Source organism: Esox lucius, chromosome 14 (genome assembly GCF_011004845.1).
Source record: "Esox lucius isolate fEsoLuc1 chromosome 14, fEsoLuc1.pri, whole genome shotgun sequence".
Lineage (NCBI taxonomy): Eukaryota > Metazoa > Chordata > Actinopteri > Esociformes > Esocidae > Esox > Esox lucius.
In genome coordinates this window covers 431460-458126 of record NC_047582.1, presented here as the reverse complement: position 1 = coordinate 458126, position 26667 = coordinate 431460, and the positions used below count along the sequence as shown (strand labels likewise).

The window sequence follows — 26667 nt, the reverse complement described above, 5'->3', positions numbered from 1 at the left end:
AACATTTAAATGTCTTGGAATAGCCAAGTCAAAGCCCAGACCTCAATCCAATTGAGAATCTGTCGTATGACTTAAAGATTGCTTTACACCAACAGAACCCATCCAACTTGGAGTTGGATCAGTTTTGCCTTGAAGAATGGGGAAAAGTCCCAGTGGCTAAATGAACCAAACTTATACAGACATACCCCAAGATACTTGCAGCTGTAATTGCTGAAATAAGGTGGCTCTACAAAGTATTCACTTTGTGGGGTGAATAGTTATGTATGCTCAATTTCTCTTTTTTTATTTCTGGTTTGCATCACTAAAATAAATATGGTGTAGGCATGTTGTGTAAATCATATTCAGAAGTTTACAAACATGTTGTCTGCTCAAATACAACCAAATGCCTCTAAACATTTTAAACGGCACTTCATATTGAAGTCTGCCACTTTACCCTGTAGCAGAGATGGGGACAAGTCACACATGGTCAAGTCCAAGCAAGTCTCAAGTCTTAACCATCAAGTCTCAAGTCACAGTTCAGATAAATCAAGCAAGTCAAGTCAAGTCAAGGGTTCACCCTAAGCAAGTCAAGTCGAGTCCTTATAGGTTTCAAGTCAAGTCACAGTACTAAAGAGATGAACACACACACACACTGTCCTCTGTTTCTGACGTGCGTTTGGTGCGAAGCTCGATTTCAAAATCAAATATTGTTCTCCTCCGCGGTACAATTTTTTGGGGGGACGAAGCGGAGGGATCTTGAATCAGCCTGAAGGGGTTGTATTCGCTATAACAACCGCCTCGCTATACCTTATCCCACTTATTACATGGCTACCTACCAAATAAATCTATAATTTGACACGAAATATTGATTTCAAAAGGAATTTATTGATTTAAAAACGATTGTATTGCTTCCTCTAAAGAAAATAGTCCGTTCCGTCTCTGGTTAGAATCCTGCTGCGTCCATAGCAACGCGCTGTTTTTCATGGCAACGGTCTGTTATCAAGAAATAACACGCATTCTGCACTGGAATTCAGCCAATCCATGTAATAAGGGCTAATAATAACAACCTTATAAACTAATTATTGTGACTGAAAAACTGCCTAATATGTAATTACGCTGTAATTATTCTTGTCTGTATGAGTAAAAAAAAAAATAACCTCTTCGAAATGTTTAGGTGCTAGTAATCACATCGGCGCCTCCATGTTAGCCTTTCATGCAGTAAAGTTAACTGTTATGGTGTAAGCACAATTCTTTTTAGTTTCCACACGCAGTCCACAAACACTTGAAAATGCCCACATTTAATACAGACATTATAGCCTACGTGTAATAATATATATGCCCGCTCATTTTAAGATGCCCATCAACATTAAAATTCAGGCTATGCTGTTATAGTCAAATTCCCTTACATCTATTTACCAGACGTATTCAGTAATGATAATGGTCACATTTCTAACAAGAAAAAAACAAACATAATATGCAACCAAGGCCAAATTATGACAAACAAAAGATTAATTCATTACATTAGTAACTTAATCGTTATAGATCTTAGTGAAACTGAATATAAAGATATTACTTTCTTACCTTTCCTTGTGGTTCTTAAAATAACGAATGAAATTTTACGTTGTTGCATATTTTGCATCTGGCAAATCTTTTTTTATTCACACGGTCCAGTTCAAAGTCCTTGTATCCAAACGATACTATATGTGGAGCTCGACTACGTTACTGTCTGCCATGTTTGGCGCGGTTTGAATTGTGCAGCGTTAAAGGCACATACGCTGATTAGTGGTGCTGATGTCACAACATATAAAATAATTGTATTGCTGTTTGTTTATTATAAGTTCAAGTCATTGTCGAGTCTTCCACTTCAAGTCAAGTTAAGTCTCAAGTAACTTGTTCTCAAGTCAAAGTCAAGTCAAGTCATTTTCATACTTTAATCAAGCAAGTCACAAGTCCTGAAAATCATGTGACTCGAGTCCCCCACCTCTGCCCTGTAGTAACTGTATCATTTCATATCCAAAGTGGTGGAATAAAAAACATCAAATATGTCACTTCTCAATATATTTTTGCAGTTCACTGTAGCTGTGATACATATATTATACTAAATAATGTGTTGGGTATCTCTCGTACAAAATAGATTGAGAAACACCAACAAGCGATTGCCAGCCTAGACCAGAGCAGTTTATATTAATATACATATATTTCTTTGCCCTGGACTTTAAAGTGCTCTAAATTAATCCTTAGTGGTATTAATTAACTACTGAAATTGCAATAGTCATACAGTAAAAAGAATGTAGAGCAATTGTTTCAAGCATCAAGTCTTGCCTTTGTGTGTCATGTCTGTAGTTCACATTGGGCAGATACTGGCGAAGTTCTAGAGGAAATTCTTTTGGAACATCATACTCCTGATAGTACACATTTGCAGTCCTGTCTGAAAAAAAACAAGAGTATAATTCTACACCAAGAAAACAAGAGTAAAATATTACATCTGGTCACAACCTTTTTATAATTTCATATAGACAATAATTATGTAAAACCCATTTTATCATCATCATATTGAAGCATATCTGTGAGTATTTCCCAATTGTCCTCAGAATAAATAAAAAGATGAAGGTACCGTTTGTGGAGTTGTTCACATATTGACCCACTGCAAGTGGATTTTTCGTACTGACTGTTAACCAAGTGGCATCACTTAATGCAAATGGACCAAGTCTGTCTCTTCCACTGCACGACCTGGAAAATAAGACTTTTACATATACAGTCTCTCACAAAAGTGAGTAAACCCCTCACATTTTTGTCAATATTTGAGTATATCTGTTCATGTGACAGTCCTGAAGAAATGACACTTCGCTACAATTCGCTGCATACTGCATCAAATTGGTCTGCATGGCTGTCGTCCCAGAAGGAAGCCTCTTCTAAATATGATGCACATGAAAGCCTGCAAACAGTTTGCTGAAGACAAGCAGACTAAGGACATGGATTACTGGAACCATGTCCTGTGGTCTGATGAGACCAAGAGAAACATATTTGGTTCAGATGGTGTCAAGCATGTGGCAGCAACCAGGTGAGGAGTACAAAGACAAGTGTGTCTTGCCTACAGTCAAGCATGGTGGTGGGAGTCTCATGGTCTGGTGCTGCATGGGACTGGGGAGCTACAGTTCATTGAGGGAATCATGAATGCCAACATGTACTGTGACATACTGAAGCAGAGCATGATCCCCTCCCTTCGGAGACTGGGCCGCAGGGCAGTATTCCAACATGATAACGACCCCAAACACACCTCCAAGACAACCACTGCCTTGCAAAAGAAGCTGAGGGTAAAGGTGATGGACTGGCCAAGTATGTCTCCAGACCTAAATCCTATTGAGCATCTGTGGGGCATCCTCAAATTGAACGTGGAGGAGCGCAAGGTCTCTAACATCCACCAGCTCAGTGATATCGTCATGGAGGAGTGGAAGAGGACACCAGTGGCAACCTGTTAAGCTTTAGTGAACTCCATGCCCAAGAGGGTTAAGGCAGTGCTGGAAAATGATGGTGGCCACACAAAATATTGACACTTTGGGCCCAATTTGGACATTTTCACTTAGGGAGGTACTCAATTTTGTTGCCAGCTGTTTAGACATAAATAGCTGTGTGTTGTGTTATTTTGAGGGGACAGCAAATGTACACTACTATACAAGCTGTTCACTCACTACTTTACATTGTAGCCAAGTGTAATTTCTTCTGTGTTGTCACATGAACATATATAATTAAATATTTACAAAAATGTGAAACAAATATATTGAGTAGTAAAAACTAAGTAAAGTTTGAGAGAAAAAAGCATAGACATTACTATATACTGACTAAAGATTTCTCTGTTAAAATAATTAATGGAGATAACATGTCTAAAAGAACACAGACACTGTTAATGTTTTAAGATCCTTTTTGAAGGAAACCTCACCAATCGTAATTTAAGCATGTAATTTATTTAAATGCAATGTCAAAGGACAGTCACCAAGCCGTAACAATTTTGTCCTTAAGACATTTCTCACCTGTATATCATTTTGGAGATACCTCTGTCATTTCCATCAATCAGAACGGAATCTATGCAACGAAATACAAAAGCGTTCCAAATGGACTGGAAGAGAATGGGCTCAAATGCCTGATAGATGGTACCTGAAAGAATACACAAATAGTTTCAATCATACAAATGTAAATTAGTAGGCTACACTTGTCCACATTATATGCATGTGGACAAATCCAAAATGTTTTGGATTTAAAAGCGTAATTATATCGTTTACAAATTACTGGTATGTTCTTATGTGGAAAGAAATAGTGTTTCCACAGAAACATGCAACTGACTTGCTGACACATTGGTAAATTTACCAAGTATTTATTAATTATTTTATAACCTTCTTCAGATGCCTATGGTGTTTCTCAAGACTAAATTTTAGGACCACTTTTATATTCACTATATATGCAGCCTATTTGTGATGAAACATAATGTAAATGTGAAATACTATGCAGACGGTACACAGTAGTACCTTTCAATGAAACATGGTGATGCCACAAAATGGATACTCTCCCAGCTGGACCAGCCGTACGTAGCTACATGTACCCGATGGTCACAAGATGCAGGCCTCCAATTGTACAGAGAATATCTAAAACAATTGGAGGCAGGGCTTTCTCCCATAGAGCTCAATTACTGTGGAATGATCTGCCAATTAACGTGAGACACAAACTCAGTCTCAACCTTTAAGTGGTAACTGAAGGCTTTACACTTAATCAAAGACCCTAATGAAGATATGTCTGGCCAAGGAGTGAGAAATTAGTGGCAAGGCATTGGATTTACAAACTATTCTTGCAGTCTCTCCAATTGGATCTGCTTTCTTCAATTCGGGGGGCAGAGGCACAGGGGTACTCGCGTTCCCCCATGTTGTCGCTAACACTCAGGTAATGGAACCGAACTCTGTAAGCTATACTCAGCTCTTTCTCAGGGTGGTTTGCAGTTCTTTTGTGTCCTTTTGGTGGTCTGGTGTTGGTGGAGTGGGTGAAAAATCTCAATCCTATCTCCTCTATGCCCTCTGGCCTCCTTTTGTAAAAGCTCAAATTAAGAGTGGGATGTGTTCATGTTCATATTTCCCAGTCATTTCTTCTAGCTTCCGATATGGAGTGAACATGGGATGTGTTATCTGTAGTTAGGATTACCTGGGTACATTGCCACTGTAGTTCTTTTAGGCACAAAGCCCCTGGTAACAAAGACTCCTGTTCCAGCGAATGGCAATGAACTTGGCTTCCGCTCAATACAGAATCCAGTTGTATGTAACATTGTTTCCAAGGGCCTCCTATGCTCTCCTCCTGGTTCTCCTGTTTCATAATAATAGTGCATCATTTAGCCAACACTTCTATCCAAAGTCATTCATGCATGCATGCATACAGTTTTCAACCTCTTAGTCATTGTTTAATTTCATGTGCAATCTGCTAGAGTGCAGAGCCAAAACAGTTCACCTCATGGCACTGTCTAAATACCTGAAATTAATGGAAGCTGTACAGTGGGGAGAACAAGTATTTGATACACTGCCAATTTAGCAGGTTTTCCCATTTACAAAGCATGTAGAAGTCTGTCGTTTTTATAATAGGTGACGGAATCTAAAAAAATTATCCAAAAAATCACATTGAATGATTTTTAAGTAATTAATTAGCATTTTATTGCATGACATAAATATTTGATACATCAGAAAAGCAGAACTTAATATTTGGTACAGAAACCTTTGTTTGCATTTACAGAAATCATACGTTTCCTGTAGTTCTTGACCAGGTTTGCACACACTGCAGCAGGGATTTTAGCCTCCTCCATACAAACATTCTCCAGATCCTTCAGGTTTTGGGGCTGTCGCCGGGCAATACGGACTTTCAGCTCCCTCCAAATATTTTTTACTGGGCTCAGGTCTGGAGACTGGCTAGGCCACTCCAGGACCTTGAGATGCTTCTTACAGAGCCACTCCTTAGATGCCCTGGCTGTGTGTTTCGGGTCGTTGTCATGCTGGAAGACCCAGCCACGAACCATCTTCAATGCTCTTACTGAGGGAAGGAGGTTGTTGGCCAAGATCTCGCGATACATGGCCACATCCATCCTCCCCTCAATACGTTGCAGTCATCCTGTCCCCTTTGCAGAAAAGCATCCCCAAAGAATGATGTTTCCACCTCCATGCTTCACGGTTGGGATGGTGTTCTTGTACTCATCATTCCTCTTCCTCCAAAGCTCTATTTTTGTCTAATCAGACCACATGACCTTCTCCCATTCTTCCTCATTGGCAAACTTCAGACGGGCCTGGAAAACCATTAGTAACACACTACGCCATCATGGATTAAAATCCTGCAGCGCACGCAAGGTCCCCCTGCTCAAGCCAGTGCAGGGGGACCTTGCGGTGCGCTGCAGGATTTTAATCCATGATGGCGTAGTGTGTTACTAATGGTTTTCTTTGAAACTGTGGTCCCAGCTCTCTTCAGGTCTCTTCTGGGCTGATCCCTTACCTTCCTCATGATCATTGATGCCACACAAGGTGAAATCTTGCATGGAGCCCCAGACTGAGGGAGATTGACCATCATCTTGAACTTCTTCCATTTTCTAATAATTGCGCCAGCAGTTGTTGCCTTCTCACCAAGCTGCTTGCCTATTGTCTTGTAGCCCATCCCAGCTTTGTGCAGGTCTACAATTTTATCCCTGATGTCCTTACACAGCTCTCTGGTCGTGGCCATTGTGGAGAGGTTGGAGTCTGTTTAGTAGAGTGTGTGGAGGCATCTTTTATACAGGTAACAAGTTCAAACAGGTGCAGTTAATACAGGTAATGAGTGGAGAACAGAAGAGCTTCTTAAAGAAAAACTAACAGGTCTGTGAGATCAAATACTTATGTCATGCAATAAAATGCAAATTAATAAAAAATCATACGATAAACTGCAAATCGGCAGTGTATCGAATACTTGTTCTCCCCACTCTATGTATTTTATGATGATGGTATGCAACACCCTTATAGTATTATCAGATACAGAAAACTTTGTGTGGTTCCTTCAATAATGGTGAATGAAGTGTTTTAGATCCATATACAACAAAATATCAAGAAAAACAAGAAAAGGAACCCAGCAAGCCTAATTTGACCGGCCCGCGATTAGAAGGGTTGAATGTTGTTTCCCTCACTGGATTCAAACCTAGGTTTTCCAGAGGGACGGTGCTTCTATATTATCATCACCTCACACATAAAGTCAGCAGTTTTTTAGGCTATTCATTGCGATGAAGAATGATACAAAGAATAAACTAGTTTTTTAACAACACTGAACAAAATTATAAACGCAACGTTTTTGTTTTTGCCCCCATTTTTCATGAGCTGAACTCAGTGATCTAAGACTTTCTGTACACAAAAAGGCCTATTTCTCTCAAATATTGTTCACAAATCTGTCTAAATCTGTGTTAGAGAGCACTTCTTCTTTGCCGAGATAATTCATCTACCTCACGTGTGGCATATGAATATGCTGATTAGACAGCGTGATTATTGCACAGGTGTGCCTTAGGCAGGCCACAATAAAAGGCCAGTCTTAGATCTTTGAGTTCAGCTCATAATAAATTGTTCAGTGTAGCTCCTTTACATTTGTAGGCATACTAGTCTAACCAATACACTTAAAAGCTTACAAATAAAGATTGCGATCATGTCTCCACTTCCTGCTATATGCAAATACTTGTCCCTTCCATTACCTCGGAAAATAAGCTGTTGAAACACTGTTGAGCTCAAAACAAACCAATGATATTTATCCTAGAAGACATGCAGCTACCAGAGATGCATGCAGAAAAAAACCTGTTAAACCCCAAATTGTAGAAAATATGTATAGGATATACATTATCATACATATATCTCTTTGTAATTATATATTTTTTTATAATTGTTAATGCTTTCCTACTGAAAATGACAAGAGAAAATAAATAGAATAATTTTCACAGGCCAAAATAATATTGCGGATCTGCATGATCTGCACAATACATGATGCACACCAGTGGCGTAGTTAGGCCTAGGGTGTCCAGGGTTATAGCCCCGGATCTTTTATGAGCCCCGAATGTACTGTGATCCTAGCAACGCCTCTGATGCATATAACATAACGGGGAGCTGTTATCATGAATTAGAAAGTTATCATAAAGAATCGACACATCAAATAGGCCTATCCTTAGCTAATAAGGCACATAAAATGCGCACGGAAGTGCATGCACCCAAAGGTCAGTACTGGTAAAAAATTAAATCTATTTTCACCCCTGATCCTCAGATAAGTGACTTGAAAAATCTCTTGCCAATCACCGAAGTGTTCCTGACTACTTGTTTTATTCAACTGGTGGAGCGCATATCTCTATATTTATTTTTGATTAGATTGAACTTTATTGTCATTGAACAAGTACAGTACAACGTAATGCAGTTAGCATCTAACAAGTGCGAATAGAGGGGGTCAGAACATTTACTTGTATTAAGTAAATTTATACATCTGCAACATACATTACATGGGTGTTTTGTAAAAGCACTTTGTGACAACTGCTGACGTAAATAAATGTGATTGATTGACATACAGATGTGCAATGTATAGGTGTGCAATGAAGGCAAATGCAGTACAAATAGCAATTCTAAATGCCATTAAACAACCTCTGCAAAATATTGTCAATGAAGCTGGCAACCATATACATTTAAAGCTGTACGTGTTATAATAGCATTAGTTAATTATTAAAGACATTCATTGATTTTATCCATCCATCTTCTTCTGCCTATCCGGGGCCGGGTTGCGGGGGCAGCAGTTTAAGCAGAAATGCCCAGACTCCCACCTCCCTAGACACTTCCTCCAGCTCTTCCGGGGGGACACCGAGGCGTTCCCAGGCCAGCCGGGAGAAATAGTTCCTCCAGAGTGTCCTAGGTCTTCCCCGGGGTCTCCTCCCGGTGGGACGGGCCCGGAACACTTTCCAGGAAGGTGTTTAGGAGGCACCCGGAACAGATGCCCAAGCCACCTCAGCTGACCCCTCTCGATGTGGAGGAGCAGCGGCTCTACTCTGAGCTCCTCCCGGGTGACCGAGCTTCTCACCCTATCTCTAAGGGATTGCCCAGCCATCCTGCGGAAAAAGCTAATTTCGGCCGCCTGTATCCGGGATCTTGTCCTTTCGGTCATGACCCAAAGCTCATGACCATAGGTGAGAGTAGGAACATAGATTGACCGGTAAATTGAGAGCTTCGCCTTACGGCTCAGCTCTTTCTTCACCACGACAGACCGCATTACTGCAGAAAAAAGCTGCACCGATCCATCTGTCAATCTCCGTTCCATCCTTCCCTCACTCGTGAACAAGACCCCTAGATACTTAAACTCCTCCACTTGAGGCAGGCACTCTCCACCAACCTGAAGTGGGCAAGCCACCCTTTTCCGACTGAGGACCATGGCCTCGGATTTGGAGGTACTGATTTTCATCCCCACTGCTTCACACTCGGCTGCAAACCGTCCCAGTGCATGCTGAAGGTCCTGGTTTGAAGGGGCCAACACGACAACATAATCCGCAAAGAGCAGAGACGAAATCGTGTGGTCCCCAAACCTGACACCCTCCGGCCCCTGGCTGCAACTAGAAATTCTGTCCATAAAAATTACGAACAGAACCGGCGACAAAGGGCAGCCCTGCCGGAGTCCAACATGCACTGGGAACAAGTCTGACTTACTGCCGGCAATGCGGACCAAGCTCCTGCTTCGGTCGTACAGGGACCTGACAGCCCTTAGAAAAGGACCCAGGAATCCATATTCCCGAAGCACCCTCCACAGGATGCCGCGAGGGACACAGTCGAATGCCTTCTCCAAGTCCGCAAAACACATGTGGATTGGTTGGGCTATCAGGCCCGAGTTTTTGCCTCCACAACCACCCGGGCTGTAGTCCGTTTGGCCTGCCGGTACCCGTCAGCTGCTTCAGGAGTCCCACAAGCCAACCAGGCCTGATAGGACTCCTTCAGCTTGACGGCATCCCTTATTTCCAGTGTCCACCACCGGGTTCGGAGAATGCCGCCTCGACAGGCACCGGAGACCTTACGGCCACAGCTCAGAGCGGCCGCTTCGACAATGGAGGTGGAGAACTTGGTCCACTCGGACTCAATATCTCCAGCCTCCCTCGGGATCCAGTTGAAGCTCTGCCGGAGATGGGATTTGAAGATCTCTCTGACAGGCGACTCGGCCAGACGTTCCCAGCAGACCCTTACAGTACGCTTGGGTCTGCCGAGTCTGTCCAGCTTCCTCCCCCACCATCGGATCCAACCCACTACCAGGTGGTGATCAGTTGACAGCTCTGCCCCTCTCTTTACCCGAGTGTCCAAGACATACGGCCGCAGGTCAGATGAAACGACAACAAATTCGATCATCGACCTATGGCCTAGGGTGTCCTGGTGCCATGTGCACTGATGGACACCCTTATGCTTGAACATGGTGTTCGTTATGGACAAACTGTGACTAGCACAGAAGTCCAATAACTGAACACCGCTCGGGTTCAGAACAGGGGTGCCATCCATCCATCCATCCATCTTCTCCCGCTTTATCCGGAGCCGGGTCGCGGGGGCAGCAGTCTAAGCAGGGATGCCCAGACTTCCCTCTCCCCAGACACTTCCTCTAGCTCTTCCGGGGGGACACCGAGGCGTTCCCAGGCCAGCCGGGAGACATAGTCCCTCCAGCGTGTCCTAGGTCTTCCCCGGGGTCTCTTCCCGGTGGGACGGGACCGGAACACCTTCCCAGGAAGGCGTTCCGGAGGCATCCGAAAAAGATGCCCAAGCCACCTCAGCTGACCCCTCTCGATGTGGAGGAGCAGCGGCTCTACTCTGAGCTCCTCCCGGGTGACCGAGCTTCTCACCCTATCTCTAAGGGATCGCCCGGCCACCCTGCGGAGAAAGCTCATTTCGGCCGCCTGTATCCGGGATCTTGTCCTTTCGGTCATGACCCAAAGCTCATGACCATAGGTGAGAGTAGGAACGTAGATTGACTGGTAAATCGAGAGCTTCGCCTTGCGGCTCAGCTCTTTCTTCACCACGACAGACCGATACATCGACTGCATTACTGCAGAAGCTGCACCGATCCGTCTGTCAATCTCCCGTTCCATCCTTCCCTCACTCGTGAACAAGACCCCTAGATACTTAAACTCCTCCACTTGAGGCAGGCACTCTCCACCAACCTGAAGTGGGCAAGCCACCCTTTTCCGACTGAGGACCATGGCCTCAGATTTGGAGGTACTGATTTTCATCCCCACCGCTTCACACTCGGCTGCAAACCGTCCCAGTGCATGCTGAAGGTCCTGGTTAGAAGGGGCCAACACGACAACATCATCTGCAAAGAGCAGAGACGAAATTGTGTGGTCCCCAAACCTGACACCCTCCGGCCCCTGGCTGCGCCTAGAAATTCTGTCCATAAAAATTACGAACAGAACCGGTGACAAAGGGCAGCCCTGCCGGAGTCCAACATGCACTGGGAACAAGTCTGACTTACTGCCGGCAATGCGGACCAAGCTCCTGCTTCGGTTGTACAGGGACCTGACAGCCCTTAGCAAAGGACCCAGGACCCCATATTCCCCAAGCACCCTCCACAAGATGCCGCGAGGGACACAGTCGAATGCTTTCTCCAAATCCACAAAACACATGTGGATTGGTTGGGCAAACTCCCATGAACCCTCCAACACCCCGTAGAGGGTATAGAGCTGGTCCAGTGTTCCACGGCCCGGACGAAAACCACACTGTTCCTCCTGAATCCGAGGTTCTACTATCGGCCGTATTCTCCTCTCCAGAACCCTGGCATAGACTTTCCCGGGGAGGCTGAGAAGTGTGATCCCCCTATAGTTGGAACACACCCTCCGGTCCCCCTTCTTAAAAAGAGGGACCACCACCCCGGTCTGCCATCCCAGAGGCACTGTCCCCGACCGCCACGCGATGTTGCACAGGCGTGTCAACCAAGACAGCCCCACAACATCCAGAGACTTGAGGTACTCAGGGCGGATCTCATCCACCCCCGGTGCCTTGCCACCGAGGAGTTTCTTGACCACCTCAGTGACTTCAGCCCGGGTGATGGACGAGTCCACCTCTGAGCCCTCATCCTCTGCTTCCTCAATGGAAGACGTGTCAGCAGGGATTGAGGAGATCCTCGAAGTACTCCTTCCACCGCCCGACGACATCCTCAGTTGAGGTCAACAGCTGCCCACCTCTACTGTAAACAGCGTTGGTAGGGCACTGTTTCCCTCTCCTGAGGCGCCGGATGGTTTGCCAGAATCTCTTCGAGGCCAGCCGATAGTCCTTCTCCATGGCCTCACCGAACTCCTCCCAGGCCCGAGTTTTTGCCTCCACAACCACCCGGGCTGCAGCCCGCTTGGCCTGTCGGTACCCGTCAGCTGCCTCAGGAGTCCCACAAGCCAACCAGGCCTGATAGGACTCCTTCTTCAGCTTGACGGCATCCCTTACTTCCGGTGTCCACCACCGGGTTCGGGGATTGCCGCCTCGACAGGCACCGGAGACCTTACGGCCACAGCTCCGAGCGGCCGCTTCGACAATGGCGGTGGAGAACATGGTCCACTCAGACTCAATATCTCCAACCTCCCTCGGGATCCAGTCGAAACTCTGCCGGAGGTGGGAGTTAAAGATCTCTCTGACAGGAGACTCTGCCAGACGTTCCCAGCAGACCCTTACAGTACGCTTGGGCCTGCCGAGTCTGTCCAGCTTCCTCCCCCGCCATCGGATCCAACTCACCACCAGGTGGTGATCAGTTGACAGCTCCGCCCCTCTCTTCACCCGAGTGTCCAAGACATACGGCCGCAGGTCAGATGAGACGACAACAAAGTCGATCATCGACCTGCGGCCTAGGGTGTCCTGGTGCCACGTGCACTGATGGACACCCTTATGCTTGAACATGGTGTTCGTTATGGACAAACTGTGACTAGCACAGAAGTCCAATAATTGAACACCACTCGGGTTCAGATCCGGGGGGCCGTTCCTCCCAATCACGCCCCTCCAGGTGTCACTGTCGTTGCCCACGTGGGCGTTGAAGTCCCCCAGTAGAACGATAGAGTCCCCAGTCGGAGCACTTTCCAGCACCCCTCCCAGAGACTCCAAGAAGGTCGGGTACTCTGCACTGCCGTTCGGCCCGTAGGCACAAACAACAGTGAGAGACCTATCCCCGACCCGTAGGCGCAGGGAAACGACCCTCTCGTTCACCGGGGTAAACTCCAACACATGGCGGCAGAGCTGGGGAGCTATGAGCAAACCCACACCAGCCCGCCGCCTCTCACCATGGGCAACTCCAGAGTGGTGAAGAGTCCATCCTCTCTCAAGGAGTGTGGTTCCAGAGCCCAAGCCGTGTGTAGAGGTGATCCCGATTACCTCTAATCGGAACCTCTCAACCTCACGCACCAACTCAGGCTCCTTCCCCGCCAGCGAGGTGACATTCCACGTCCCTAGAGCCAGTTTCCGTGTCCAGGGATCGGGTTGTCTAGGCCCCTGCCTTCGACTGCCGCCCGATCCTCTTCGCACCGGCCCCTTATGGTCGCTCCTGTGGGTGGTGAGCCCACGGGAGGGCGGCCCCACGTCGCCCGTTCGGGCTGAGCCCGGCCGGGCCCCATGGGGGAAGGCCCGGCCACCAGGCGCTCGCATACGAGCCCCAACCCCGGGCCTGGCTCCAGGGTGGGGCCCCGGCTGCGCCATACCGGGCGACGTCACGGTACTCAAAATGTTTTTCTTCATTAAGGGGGTTTTGAACCGCTCTTAGTCTGACCCGTCGCCTAAGACCTGTTTGCCTTGGGAGACCCTACCAGGGGCATATAGCCCCAGACAACATAGCTCCTAGGGTCACTCGGGTACTCAAACCCCTCCACCACGTTAAGGTGGCAGTTCTTGGTGGGGACAGGGGTGCCGTTTGCCCCAATCACGCCCCTCCAGGTGTCACTGTCGTTGCCCACGTGGGCGTTGGAAGTCCCCCAGTAGAACGATGGCACAGGAAAACAACCCTCTCGTTCACCGGGGTAAACTCCAACACATGGCGGCAGAGCTGGGGAGCTATGAGCAAACCTCTCACCATGGGCAACTCCAGAGTGGTGAAGAGTCCATCCTCTCTCAAGGAGTGTGGTTCCAGAGCCCAAGCCGTGCGTGGAGGTGATCCCGACTATCTCTAGTCGGAACCTCTCAACCTCACGCACGATCTCAGGCTCCTTCCCCACCAGCGAGGTGACATTCCATGTCCCTAGAACTAGTTTCCGTGTCCAGGGATCGGGTTGTCGAGGCCCCCTCCTTCGACAGCTGCCCGATCCTCTAAGCACCGACCCCTTATGGTCCCTCCTGCAGGTGGTGAGCCCACGGGAAGGCGGCCTCACGTCGGTCCTTCGGGCTGAGCACGGCCGGACCCCGTGGGGAAAGGCCCAGCCACCAGGTGCTCGCATACGAGCCCCAACCCCAGGCCTGGCTCCAGGGTGGGGCCCCGGCTGCGCCATACTGGGCGATGTCACGGTACTCAAAATGTTTTCTGTCATTAAAGGGTTTTGAACCGCTCTTTGTCTGACCCGTCGCCTAGGACCTGTGTGCCTTGGCAGACCCTACCAGGGGCATATAGCATTTAATGGAAGAATATCCAATCAGCAGTTTTGAGCTAGAAACCAGAGTTGTTATTGGGATTGTTATTAATCGGGATAAAACAGTAAATCGGGATAATTTTGGCCAGGATAATCATTGCATGAGATTCTCATATCATCCCACCACAAATATGGATACATTGTCTGCTCAGACTGGAAGGCGCTAGACTTTACAGATGGACAATGACCTAAAACATACTGCAAAAGCAACCCAGGAGTTTTTTAAGGCAAGGAAGTGGAATATTCTGCAATGGCCCTGTCAAATCACCTGATCTCAACCCGATCGAGCATGCATTTCACTTGCTGAAGACAAAACTTGAGGCAGAAAGACCCACAAACAAACAACAACTGAAGACAACTGAAGTAAAGGCCTGGCAAAGCATTGCAAAGGAGGAAACCCAGTGTTTGGTGATGTCCATGCATTCCAGATTTTAACCGGTCATTGCCTGCAAAGGATTCTCAACAAAGTATTCAAATTGAACATTTTATTAATAATTGTGCTAATTTGTCCAATTACATTTGAGCCCCTGAAATAAGGGGATTGTGTATGAAAATGCTTGCAATTCCTAAACGTTTCATACAATGTTTATGTTCAAACCCATGAATTAAAACTGAAGTCTGCACTTCAATTGCATCTCGGTTGTTTAATTTCAAATCCATTGGACTGGCGTAAAAAGCCAAAATAATAAAAATTGTGTCAGTCTCCAAATATTTCCGGACCTAACTGTACAAGTGTCATATAAGACAGTAATGAAACACCTTCTTTGAAGTTTTCCCACAAAAAATATTTGAAGATTGTTATCTGATTGTTATCTTTTCCCACTGCGCAAACAGCATTCAAACATGAGTAGTTTATGTAAGGTATATTCTGTCACTTTGGTTATTTATGACCCTGGGGGGTGGGGTTTCCAGTTTGATTTGACAGGTGGGCGGGACTGCCAGTGTGACGTATGGACTTCCTGTAGGACTTTCGCAATGACGTATGCATGTAATTTATGATTCCATTGATGTGTCCATGTTTGATGTTTTACAACGATTGATAAACACCCCGGACAAGTGTTATAACAGGTGCAATATGTTTGATGTTTAACAAAGAGGTCGTAGGGTTCCGGAATGTTAAATTCCCAGGCAATGAATAGGCCTTATATCAGCAGCAAGATGTGTGTTGTTTAACAAAAAAGGCACCAAAATTCTGCAATATCCTCCGGTATTTTATGTTCCGATAAGTGCTACAACAGATAACCTTTTGTCAGGGTCAAATGGAAATGAGCAGAAAGACGAAGTCGTACTGATGACGGTAATTTAATAATTCCAAAAAGGCCTAGCCCAACAATGCTCTAGCAGGCAAGACAATAACACACAAAGACCAGGGTGCTGGTCATAAAATTTGAATATCATTCAAAAAGTGAAATTTGTATAATGTATACATTCATTCCACACAGACTGATATATTTCTATTGTTTATTTCTTTTAATTTTGATGATTATAACTGACAACTAATGAAAACCCCAAATTCAGTATCTCAGAAAATTTGAATATTGTGAAAAGGTTCAATATTGAAGACACCTGGTGCCACACTCTAATCAGCTAATTAACCCAAAACACCTGCAAAGGCCTTTAAATGGTCTTTCAGTCTAGTTCTGTAGGCAACACAATCATGGGGAAGACTGGTGAAGACCACCATTGACACCTTGCACAAGGAGGACAAGACACAAAATGTCATAGCTAAAGCTAGAGCTCTGTGTCCAAGCACATTAATAGAGAGGCGAAGGGAAGGAAAAGATGTGGTAGAAAAAAGTGTACAAGCAATAGGGATAACTGCACCCTGGAGAGGATTGTGAAACAAAACCCATTCAAAAATGTGGGGGAGATTCACAAAGAGTGGACTGCAGCTGGAGTCAATGCTTCAAGAACCACCACGCACAGACGTATGCAAGACATGGGTTTCAGCTGTCGCATTCTTTGTGTCAAGCCACTCTTGAACAAGACACAGCGTCTGATGAAAGTAGATTTTGCATTTCCTTTGGAAATTAAGGTCCCAGAGGCTGGAGGAAGAGGGGAGAGGCACAGAATCCACGTTGCTTGAAGTCCAGTGTAAAGTTTCCACAGTCAGTGATGGTTTGGGGTGCCATGTCATCTGCTGGTGAGGTCCAAGGTCAACGCAACCATCTACCAGGAAGTTTTAGAGCACTTCATGCTTCCTGCTGCTGACCAACTTTATGGAGGTGCAGATTTCATTTTCCAACAGGAATTGGCACCTGCACACAGTGCCAAAGGTACCAGTACCTGGTTTAAGGACCATGGTATCCCTGTTCTTAACTGGCCAGCAAACTCGCCTGACCTTAACCCTATAGAAAATCTATGGGGTATTGTGAAGAGGAAAATGCGATACGCCAAACCCAACAATGCAGAAGAGCTGAAGGCCACTATCAGAGCAACCTGAGCAGTGCCACAGACTGATTGACTCCATGCCAAGCCGCATTGCTGCAGTAATTCAGGCAAAAGGAGCCCCAACTAAGTATTGAGTGCTGTACATGCTCATACTTATTTAAGGGGGGTTCAAAACCCCCTTAATGATGTATAAAATTTTGAGTACCGTGACGTCGCCCGGTATGGCGCAGCCGGGGCCCCACCCCGGAGCCAGTCCCGGGGTTGGGGCTCGTATGCGAGCGCCTGGTGGCCGAGCCTTCCCCCATGGGGCCCGGCCGGGCTCAGGTTGATCGGGTTGTCTGGGGCCGCCTTCCCGTGGGCTCACCACCCACAGGAGGGACCATAAGGGGCCGGTGCGAAGAGGATCGGGCGGCAGTCGAATGCAGGGGCCTAGACAACCCGATCTCTGGACACGGAAACTGGCTCTAGGGACGTGGAATGTCACCTCGCTGGTGGGGAAGGAGCCTGAGTTAGTGCGTGAGGTTGAGAGGTTCCGATTAGAGGTAGTCGGGATCACCTCTACGCACGGCTTGGGCTCTGGAACCACACTCCTTGAGAGAGGATGGACTCTTCACCACTCTGGAGTTGCCCATGGTGAGAGGCGGCGGGCTGGTGTGGGTTTGCTTATAGCTCCCCAGCTCTGCCGCCATGTGTTGGAGTTTACCCCGGTGAACGAGAGGGTCGTTTCCCTGCGCCTAAGGGGAGGGGATAGGTCTCTCACTGTTGTTTGTGCCTACGGGCCGAACGGCAGTGCAGAGTACCCAACCTTCTTGGAGTCTCTGGGAGGGGTGCTGGAAAGTGCTCCGACTGGGGACTCTATCGTTCTACTGGGGGACTTCAACGCCCACGTGGGCAACGACAGTGACACCTGGAGGGGCGTGATTGGGAGGAACGGCCCCCCTGATCTGAACCCGAGTGGTGTTCAGTTATTGGACTTCTGTGCTAGTCACAGTTTGTCCATAACGAACACCATGTTCAAGCATAAGGGTGTCCACCTCCGGCAGAGCTTCGACTGGATCCCGAGGGAGGCAGGAGATATTGAGTCAGAGTGGACCATGTTCTCCACCGCCATTGTCGAAGCGGCCGCTCGGAGCTGTGGCCGTAAGGTCTCCGGTGCCTGTCGAGGCGGCAATCCCCGAACCCGGTGGTGGACACCGGAAGTAAGGGATGCCGTCAAGCTGAAGAAGGAGTCCTATCAGGCCTGGTTGGCTTGTGGGACTCCTGAGGCAGCTGACGGGTACCGACAGGCCAAGCGGGCTGCAGCCTGGGTGGTTGTGGAGGCAAAAACTCGGGCCTGGGAGGAGTTCGGTGAGGCCATGGAGAAGGACTATCGGCTGGCCTCGAAGAGATTCTGGCAAACCATCCGGCGCCTCAGGAGAGGGAAACAGTGCCCTACCAACGCTTCTTTTTAAGAAGGGGGACCGGAGGGTGTGTTCCAACTATAGGGGGATCACACTTCTCAGCCTCCCCGGGAAAGTCTATGCCAGGGTTCTGGAGAGGAGAATACGGCCGATAGTAGGACCACACAATTTCGTCTCTGCTCTTTGCAGATGATGTTGTCGTGTTGGCCCCTTCAAACCAGGACCTTCAGCATGCACTGGGACGGTTTGCAGCCGAGTGTGAAGCGATGGGGATGAAAATCAGTACCTCCAAATCCGAGGCCATGGTCCTCAGTCGGAAAAGGGTGGCTTGCCCACTTCAGGTTGGTGGAGAGTGCCTGCCTCAAATGGAGGAGTTTAAGTATCTAGGGGTCTTGTTCACGAGTGAGGGAAGGATGGAACGGGAGATTGACAGACGGATCGGTGCAGCTTCTGCAGTAATGCAGTCGATGTATCGGTCTGTCGTGGTGAAGAAAGAGCTGAGCCGCAAGGCGAATCTCTCGATTTACCAGTCAATCTACGTTCCTACTCTCACCTATGGTCATGAGCTTTGGGTCATGACCGAAAGGACAAGATCCCGGATACAGGCGGCCGAAATGAGCTTTCTCCGCAGGGTGGCCGGGCGATCCCTTAGAGATAGGGTGAGAAGCTCGGTCACCCGGGAGGAGCTCAGAGTAGAGCCGCTGCTCCTCCACATCGAGAGGGGTCAGCTGACGTAGCTTGGGCATCTGTTTCGGATGCCTCCGGAACGCCTTCCTGGGAAGGTGTTCCGGTCCCGTCCCACCGGGAGGAGACCCCGGGGAAGACCTAGGACACGCTGGAGGGTCTATGTCTCCCGGCTGGCCTGGGAACGCCTCAGTGTCCCCCCGGAAGAGCTAGAGGAAGTGTCTGGGGAGAGGGAAGTCTGGGCATCCCTGCTTAGACTGCTGCCCCCGCGACCCGCCCCGGATAAAGCGGAAGAAGATGGATGGATGGACATGCTCATACTTTCCATGTTCATACATTTTTTTTGTATTGGTCTTAAGTAATATTCAAATTTTCCCAGATACTGAATTTGGGATATGCATTAGTTGTCAGTTATAATCATCCCAATTAAAAAAAATAAACATTTGAAATATATCAGTATGTGTGTAATGAATGAATATAATATACAAGTTGGAACTATGGAATTACTGAAATCAACTTTTTGATGATATTCAAATTTTATGACCAGCACCTGTATACTGTAGGGACTGATTGAAAATGAGGATCAGGTGCACTAAACGAGACAACAGGTGAAATGAACTGATGAGACAGCTGTCGGCCGCTGGAGCCTGCCCGCTGCAGGGGGAGGAGAGGCAGCAGAGTGCGCAGTCGTTACACCTTTCATGTTTTATGTGATGTTTGACAGGGTCTATGTATTTAAACCACGCAGACCCCGGTGATCATCATTCAGTCTTGCCTGAGTAAACTTACGTATACATTACAAACCATGTCAGATTGTGCAGCGATCAACGTTTTGGGTGAAACACCATTGAAAGCTAACAGCTTAGCGAGTCGGTAAGAGATAAAAAATGGACAGCAGAGACACAATCAACATGCCAGCCCTGAAGAAACCGATGCAGAGTTTAACCCGAATCCATCAACTACACCGGCTAACACAGAACTCAAGTCTCAAGAATACAACCAAGTGGAGTTTGAAGAACCCAAGGCTGAGGACTGGCTGTGTGACACCTTGGATGACAACGCTGAACCCTTCAACGGTACCCCGGACCCCGACAGCTCAAATCCACCAGTATACCCAACAAGAAACTACCATTGGCTTAACCGGTTTGGTGATCAGCTAATACTTATTAATCTGTCATACCTTTCAAATGCTGATGTAATATAGTTGAATGGGTTCAGGTTAAATTCTACTAAATTGGCAAAACTACGCCACCTACTGTTAAAAGCTGTAACTGCTTTGAGTAATTGTAGCGCAGCATTATGGGAAATTCCTTACAGCAAGGGAGGATTTCCAACTAGGTAACGTATGGGAATGCTTGTGGACAATATAGCGTTAACTATTTGAAAAGCACTTAAAAGTTGACCCAGTTTGTTTGGTCATATATTATAATTGTCTGAAGTTAAGTTGGCAATTGTTGCATTTAGCTACCAGCTGTTTTATTCATGTTTCACCACTCGAAAAATATTTGCAGTATGCTAACTAGCACCCACACGTGCTGTCTTTCCAGACAGAGCATGCTCGCTGTTGTCCTTTGAGATGAGCATTCATACACTGTTGTCTTCCATTGTAAATGCAGACAGGGGCGGAATAAACTGGCTGTTACCAACCCGACTGGCTCAGAGAGTGATACAAGAGACATCTCACATAGGTCACACTGACAAGAGTTACCACAAAATGGACAAACCTCTTTCACCACAAGTTTTAAAGATTATCAAAGCAACATTGGGTTGATTCTGGAAAACATTGTTGCAGCTATTCTCCACAAAGCATGCATCGGATGTGAAGTGGACCGCCCGAGCCAGAGAAGACATTCTTGTCTCGACCTGCCTGATTATTTTTTTGAGACCCATTATGATGACATAGATGACATGGAGACAGTGCGACTGCATCAGAAACATGTGTTGGTCAAGGCTTTGAATGCATCGGGGTTTCATGCAATTGGCTGCAATTGTTGTCAAACGGTGTTGTACGGTGGCCCACGGGTGCACAACACAACAACATAAAGTTGAAAACAACATTACCAAAAATGAAACATTTATTAAAATGCTGCATTTCAGAAAACAATCAACTACCCACAACACTATAACATTAAGTGAAAACACAACAGCATTACCAGGATATTAGCTGATTTTGTGCCTACCAATAGGCTGTAGGTTACTTAACAAATGTCAAAATATGAAATCTATAATTTGTGGATTGTATCAATATTTATATATTCTCTCAACTAGAATGTCCTCCGTAGCACAGATGACAGTCACACCAGCTACAATCTGTTAGAAAGATTTGTACCTGCATGTGATCTCTTCAACTTCAGCTCTCCATTCTGTATTTTAAGGAAAGGCCACTCCACATAACTTTGTACACTTGGCCTCTTAGCCTCCAAGAAACTAAAGTTGGGTCAAATATGATGCCATCTGGAGGCAATCCAAACCATGGGGCATTTGGGTGGACTACAAACCCACATGGGAAGAAGTAAAAAAAATTCAATGTGCAGCCCCCTTTTTATCTCCATGGTATGCATACCAGATCCCTTGAACACCCGTTCCGCTAGGTGGTCAGTGGATGTCTCCCCTGGTACATGGCAAACCTCTGGGAAACGTGAAGATGTCCACGGTTGTCACATGAGGGGTGGTAAGTGGAGTAAAGTTAGCATGTTTCTGAGACATGGAGAAGGTCGATGTCAGCCATTAGTCTTGTGGAGAGCTTTTTTAGAGGGAACTCCTGCAAAACATTTTAAGCTTTTTTTGTCATAATTGATGGCTTAAAGATGTAAAAGCTCAGTGAACATAAAATAACATGGATAATAACATACAGATTTACAAACTCCAAATATCACATTTCTAAAACATTAATTTGACGTGCCTCTAACCTTACATTATTCCATCAGCACCCAAGTTAATTGGTTTCCGAACCGCCATGCTATCAACCCGACCAGGCTACACCCTAAAGAACAAGGAGTAACAATCTTTTGCAACAGACTTACTATTACATAGGATAACTAATGTGTGTGTATTGTTTTGGGCACTGGCATGTGCCAATGTTGTTCTGTCTCTGTGCAGCGGTGAACAGGTGGTGCAGCAAGAGTGTTAATTATTGAGAAGTGTGCCATCTTGTAAAGCTGACCAACAAGGTGGTTGCACATAGCACTTCCTGCAATTCAGGAGCAGTGGATTTGAACCACTATGACAAATACAGAGTGCTTTAACATATATGAAGTGAAGAACATTTTTATAAAGTGCAGAAAAGAAAAGAAAATGTAATTTACCAAAACGTATCCAGGTTAGGACTGAACTCAGGCCCTCAAGGTAGGCCATAAAGACAACTGGAGCAGGTTAAAGGTTTTGTTCCTTGTTCAACAACCCTCAGTTATGTATACTTCAGAGTGATATGATAATCTAGTGATTAAGATTAAATGTAAACACTGTCTACTACATATGTTGACCAGAATTACAGGGTCCTACAGAATAGGTTCTTAGCAATGTTGCTAATATCTATCATATCTCCCAACTCGCATGCTGTGCGGCTTTACGCTCTTCCTCAGGGACCTGCAACAGGCAGCCTTCCCTGTTAGTGTATATTTGTTAGATACTGTGCAGAATATATGAAATAAAACGTATTGTTATGCATTATAGCTTGCTAGCATAATTACATTGCAGGCTAACACAAATACAATAATTTTCAGCCAGATTCCCTGTAAGATAGTTAACATGAACTAGCTAACGTAAATGTTACATTCGCTGGGTAGCGAAGTAGTTGAATATGTGATTGCAAATCTGTCATTGAGTTGGCACTTACCTTCAAAGTTACCTTCTTGCTAGCTGGAGTCTCTGAGGCGGATATAACTATTCGATGTACATCATCATGTTAAGTTTAGGAAAGTCCTGGAGACACCTTGTAAAAACACTGCGACAAAGCCGGACATAGCGCTAGCAATTTTATTTCTACTGGTTTGTAATATGCGGGACCGGAAACTGGCATACCGGCAGGAAGTGGTCGTGGAACGTTCGGTCATGGAATGTACATAAGGCCTATTTGAAATAATCCCAACCAAAAAGAATGCGATTTAAATTCACGAATGTAAATTTTTTTTAATTCTAATTTAATATAATCTTACGTTGAGTGACTTCAATGGATTTTTCGACTTAAGATAAAACACCCCGAAACATCCCCTTGCACTGCCCCTAGTGGTCTGGAGCACTTCCGTTTTGAACAACTTGAAATGCAGAGTTTCTGCAAATACTGCTATGTTTTGGGCTAATGCTGTTGTGGTGTGAGCCAATGTTGTTGTGTTGTGAGTTAATGCTATTGTGTTGTCACGATGTTGTGGTGTTGTGAGTAGTTGATTGTTTTCTGAAATGCAGAGTTTTTATAAATGGTTTCATTTTTGTTAATGTTGTAGTGTTTTCAACTTTCGTTTGCATCGCTAATATTGTTGTTTCTTTATTTTATGTTGTGTTTTCCACTTTTGTTTGCTAATGTTGTTTTCAACTTTTGTTCGCTAATGTTGTTGTGTTTTGCACCCGTGGGCCACCATAGTGTTGAATCAAATGCTCTAAACAACTTCATGTACAAACCTGAGTCCAAAAAAGTTGGGACACTGTACAATTGTGAATAAAACCAGAATGCAATGATGTGGAAGTTTCAAATTTCAATATTTTATTCAGAATACAAAATAGATGACATATCAAATGTTTAAACTGAGAAAATGTATCACTTTAAGGGAAAAATAAGTTGATTTTAAATTTCATGGCATCAACACATCTCAAAAAAGCTGGGACAAGGCCATGTTTACCACTGTGTGGCATCCCCTCTTCTTTTTATAACAGACTGCAAACGTCTGGGGACTGAGGAGACAAGGTGCTCAAGTTTATGAATAGGAATGTTGTCCCATTCTTGTCTAATACAGGTTTCTAGTTGCTCAACTGTCTTAGGTCTTCTTTGTCGCACCTTCCTCTTTATGATGCCCCAAATGTATTCTATGGGTGAAAGATCTGGACTGCAGGCTGGCCATTTCAGTACCCGGATCCTTTTCTAAGCAGCCATGACATTGTAATGGATGCAGTATGTGGTCTGGCATTGTCATGTTGGAACATGGAAGGTCTTCCCTGAAAGAGACATCGTCTGGATGGGAGCATAGGTTGTTCTAGAACTTGGATATAACTGTCAGCATTGATGGTGCCTTTCCAGATGTGTAGGCTGCCCATGCCACACGCACTCATGCAACCCCATACCATCAGAGATGCAGGCTTCTGAACTGAGCGCTGATAACAACTTGGGTTGTCCTTGTCCTCTTTAGTCGGGATGACATGGCGTCCCAGTTTTCCAAAATGAACTTCAAATTTAGATTAGTCTGACCACAGAACACTTTTCCAATTTGCCACAGTCCATTTTAAATGATCCTTGGCCCAGAGAAAATGCCTGTGCTTCTGGATACTGTTTAGATACAGCTTATTTTTTGACCTATAGAGTTTTAGCTGGCAACGGCAAATGGCACGGTGGATTGTGTTCACAGACAATGTTTTCTGGAAATATTCCTGAGCCCATGTTGTGATTTCCATTACAGTATCATTCCTGTATGTGATGCAGTGCCGTCTGAGGGCCCGAAGATCACGGGCATCCAGTATGGTTTTCCGGCCTTGACCATTACGCATCGAGATTGTTCCAGATTCTCTGAATCTTTGGATGATATTATGCACTGTAGATGATGATAACTTCAAACTCTTTGCAATTTTTCTCTGAGAAACTCCTTTCTGATATTGCTCTACTATTTTTTGCCGCAGCATTGGGGGAATTGGTGATCTTCTGCCCATCTTGACTTCTGAGAGACACTGCCACTCTGAGAGGCTCTTTTTATACCCAATCATGTTGCCAATTGACATAAGTTGCAAATTGGTCCTCCAGCTGTTCCTTATCTGTACATTTACATTTTCCGGCCTCTTATTGCTACCAGTTCCAACTTTTTTGGAATGTGTAGCTCTCATGAAATCCAAAATGAGCCAATATTTGGCATGACATTACAAAATGTCTCACTTTCAACATTCAATATGTTATCTATATTCTATTGTGAATTAAATATACGTTTATGAGATTTGTAAACTATTCCATTTTTTTTTACTCACAATTTCTACAGTGTCCCAACTTTTTTGGAATCGGGTTTGTAGAAACTCCTCCATGAACTGCCACCTTAATGTGGTGGAGGGGTTTGAGTACCAGAGTGACCCTAGGAGCTATGTTGTCTGGGGCTATATGCCCCTGGTAGGGTCTCCCAAGGCAAACAGGTCCTGGGCGACGGGTCAGACTAAGAGCGGTTCAAAAACCCTTTATGATGGAAAACATTTTGAGGACCGTGACATCGCCCGGTATGGCGCAGCCGGGGCCCCACCCTGGAGCCAGGCCCGGGGTTGGGGCTCGTATGCGAGCGCCTGGTGGCCGGGCCATTCCCCATGGGATCCGGCCGGGCTCAGCCCGAAGGAGCGATGTGGGGCCGCCTTCCCGTGGGCTCACCACCTGCAGGAGGGACCATAAGGGGTCGGTGCGTAGAGGATCAGGCGGCAGTCGAAGGCGGGGGCCTCGACAACCTGATCCCTGGACAAGCAAACTAGTTCTAGGGACGTGGAACGTCACCTCGCTGGTGGGGAAGGAGCCTGAGATTGTGCATGAGGTTGAGAGGTTCCGACAAGAGATAGTCAGGATCACCTCTACACACGGCTTGGGCTCTGGAACCACACTCCTTGAGAGAGGATGGACTCTTCACCACTCTGGAGGCCATGGAGAAGGACTATCAGCTGGCCTCGAAGAGATTCTGGCAAACCGTCCGGCGCCTCAGGAGAGGGAAACAGTGCCCTACCAACGCTGTTTACAGTGGAGGTGGGCAGCTGTTGACCTCAACTGGGGATGTCGTCGGGCGGTGGAAGGAGTACTTCGAGGATCTCCTCAATCCCGCCGTCACGTCTTCCATTGAGGAAGCAGAGGATGAGGGCTCAGAGGTGGACTCGTCCATCACCCGGGCTGAAGTCACAGAGGTAGTCAAGAAACTCCTCGGTGGCAAGGCACCGGGGGTGGACGAGATCCGCCCTGAGTACCTCAAGTCTCTGGATGTTGTGGGGCTGTCTTGGTTGACACGTGTAGCGGTAGGGGACAGTGCCTCTGGGATGGCAGACCGGGGTGGTGGTCCCTCTTTTTAAGAAGGGGGACCGGGAGTCAGGTGACGCAGGGATAAGTAATGGCGGCTTGAAACGTGTGCTCCTGCTGTCTTTTGGGTTAATATCCTTAATATATCCTAAATACGTTCATATATAGATATTTTTCTACTACATTTTACGTGGAACTCAAAATGTCAGAAGAAGGCAAAAGCTTATCCTCTGGCGTTAACGTTGAACAAAGAAAACTTCACTCAGCCGCACAGACTCAGCTCAACATGTGCACGAAGGAAGTAGCAGCTAGCAAAGAGCCACTGAGCCCAACCAGCCTGATATGGCTCAGATTCACGGGATGCTGAGCAAGATATTAGAAGAAACTGCGGATCTGAAAGAAATTCATCGGTCTCTGAGCTCCGT

The 26667-nt window shown here is 46.1% G+C and overlaps 1 protein-coding gene across 4 annotated transcripts in view; it reads right to left on the bottom strand.

The window, feature by feature from the left end:
- Positions 1-26667, bottom strand: part of setd9 (SET domain containing 9) — a 60453-nt gene that overhangs the window by 2725 nt on the left and 31061 nt on the right. The window contains exons 1-5 of one of the 4 annotated variants that reach the window (XM_020044776.3): positions 21635-23734; positions 5164-5322; positions 4008-4131; positions 2594-2709; positions 2302-2407 (exon numbers count right to left, since the gene is read on the bottom strand). In XM_020044776.3, coding sequence (XP_019900335.2) covers positions 2302-2407; positions 2594-2709; positions 4008-4131; positions 5164-5284 — 467 coding nt within the window. In that variant the 5' untranslated portion in view covers positions 5285-5322; positions 21635-23734. Of the gene's footprint in view, positions 1-1894; positions 2408-2593; positions 2710-4007; positions 4132-5163; positions 5323-21634; positions 23735-26667 lie in introns of those variants that run through there. The other 3 variants (XM_020044773.2, XM_020044774.2, XM_034296923.1) reach the window with 3 other exon arrangements.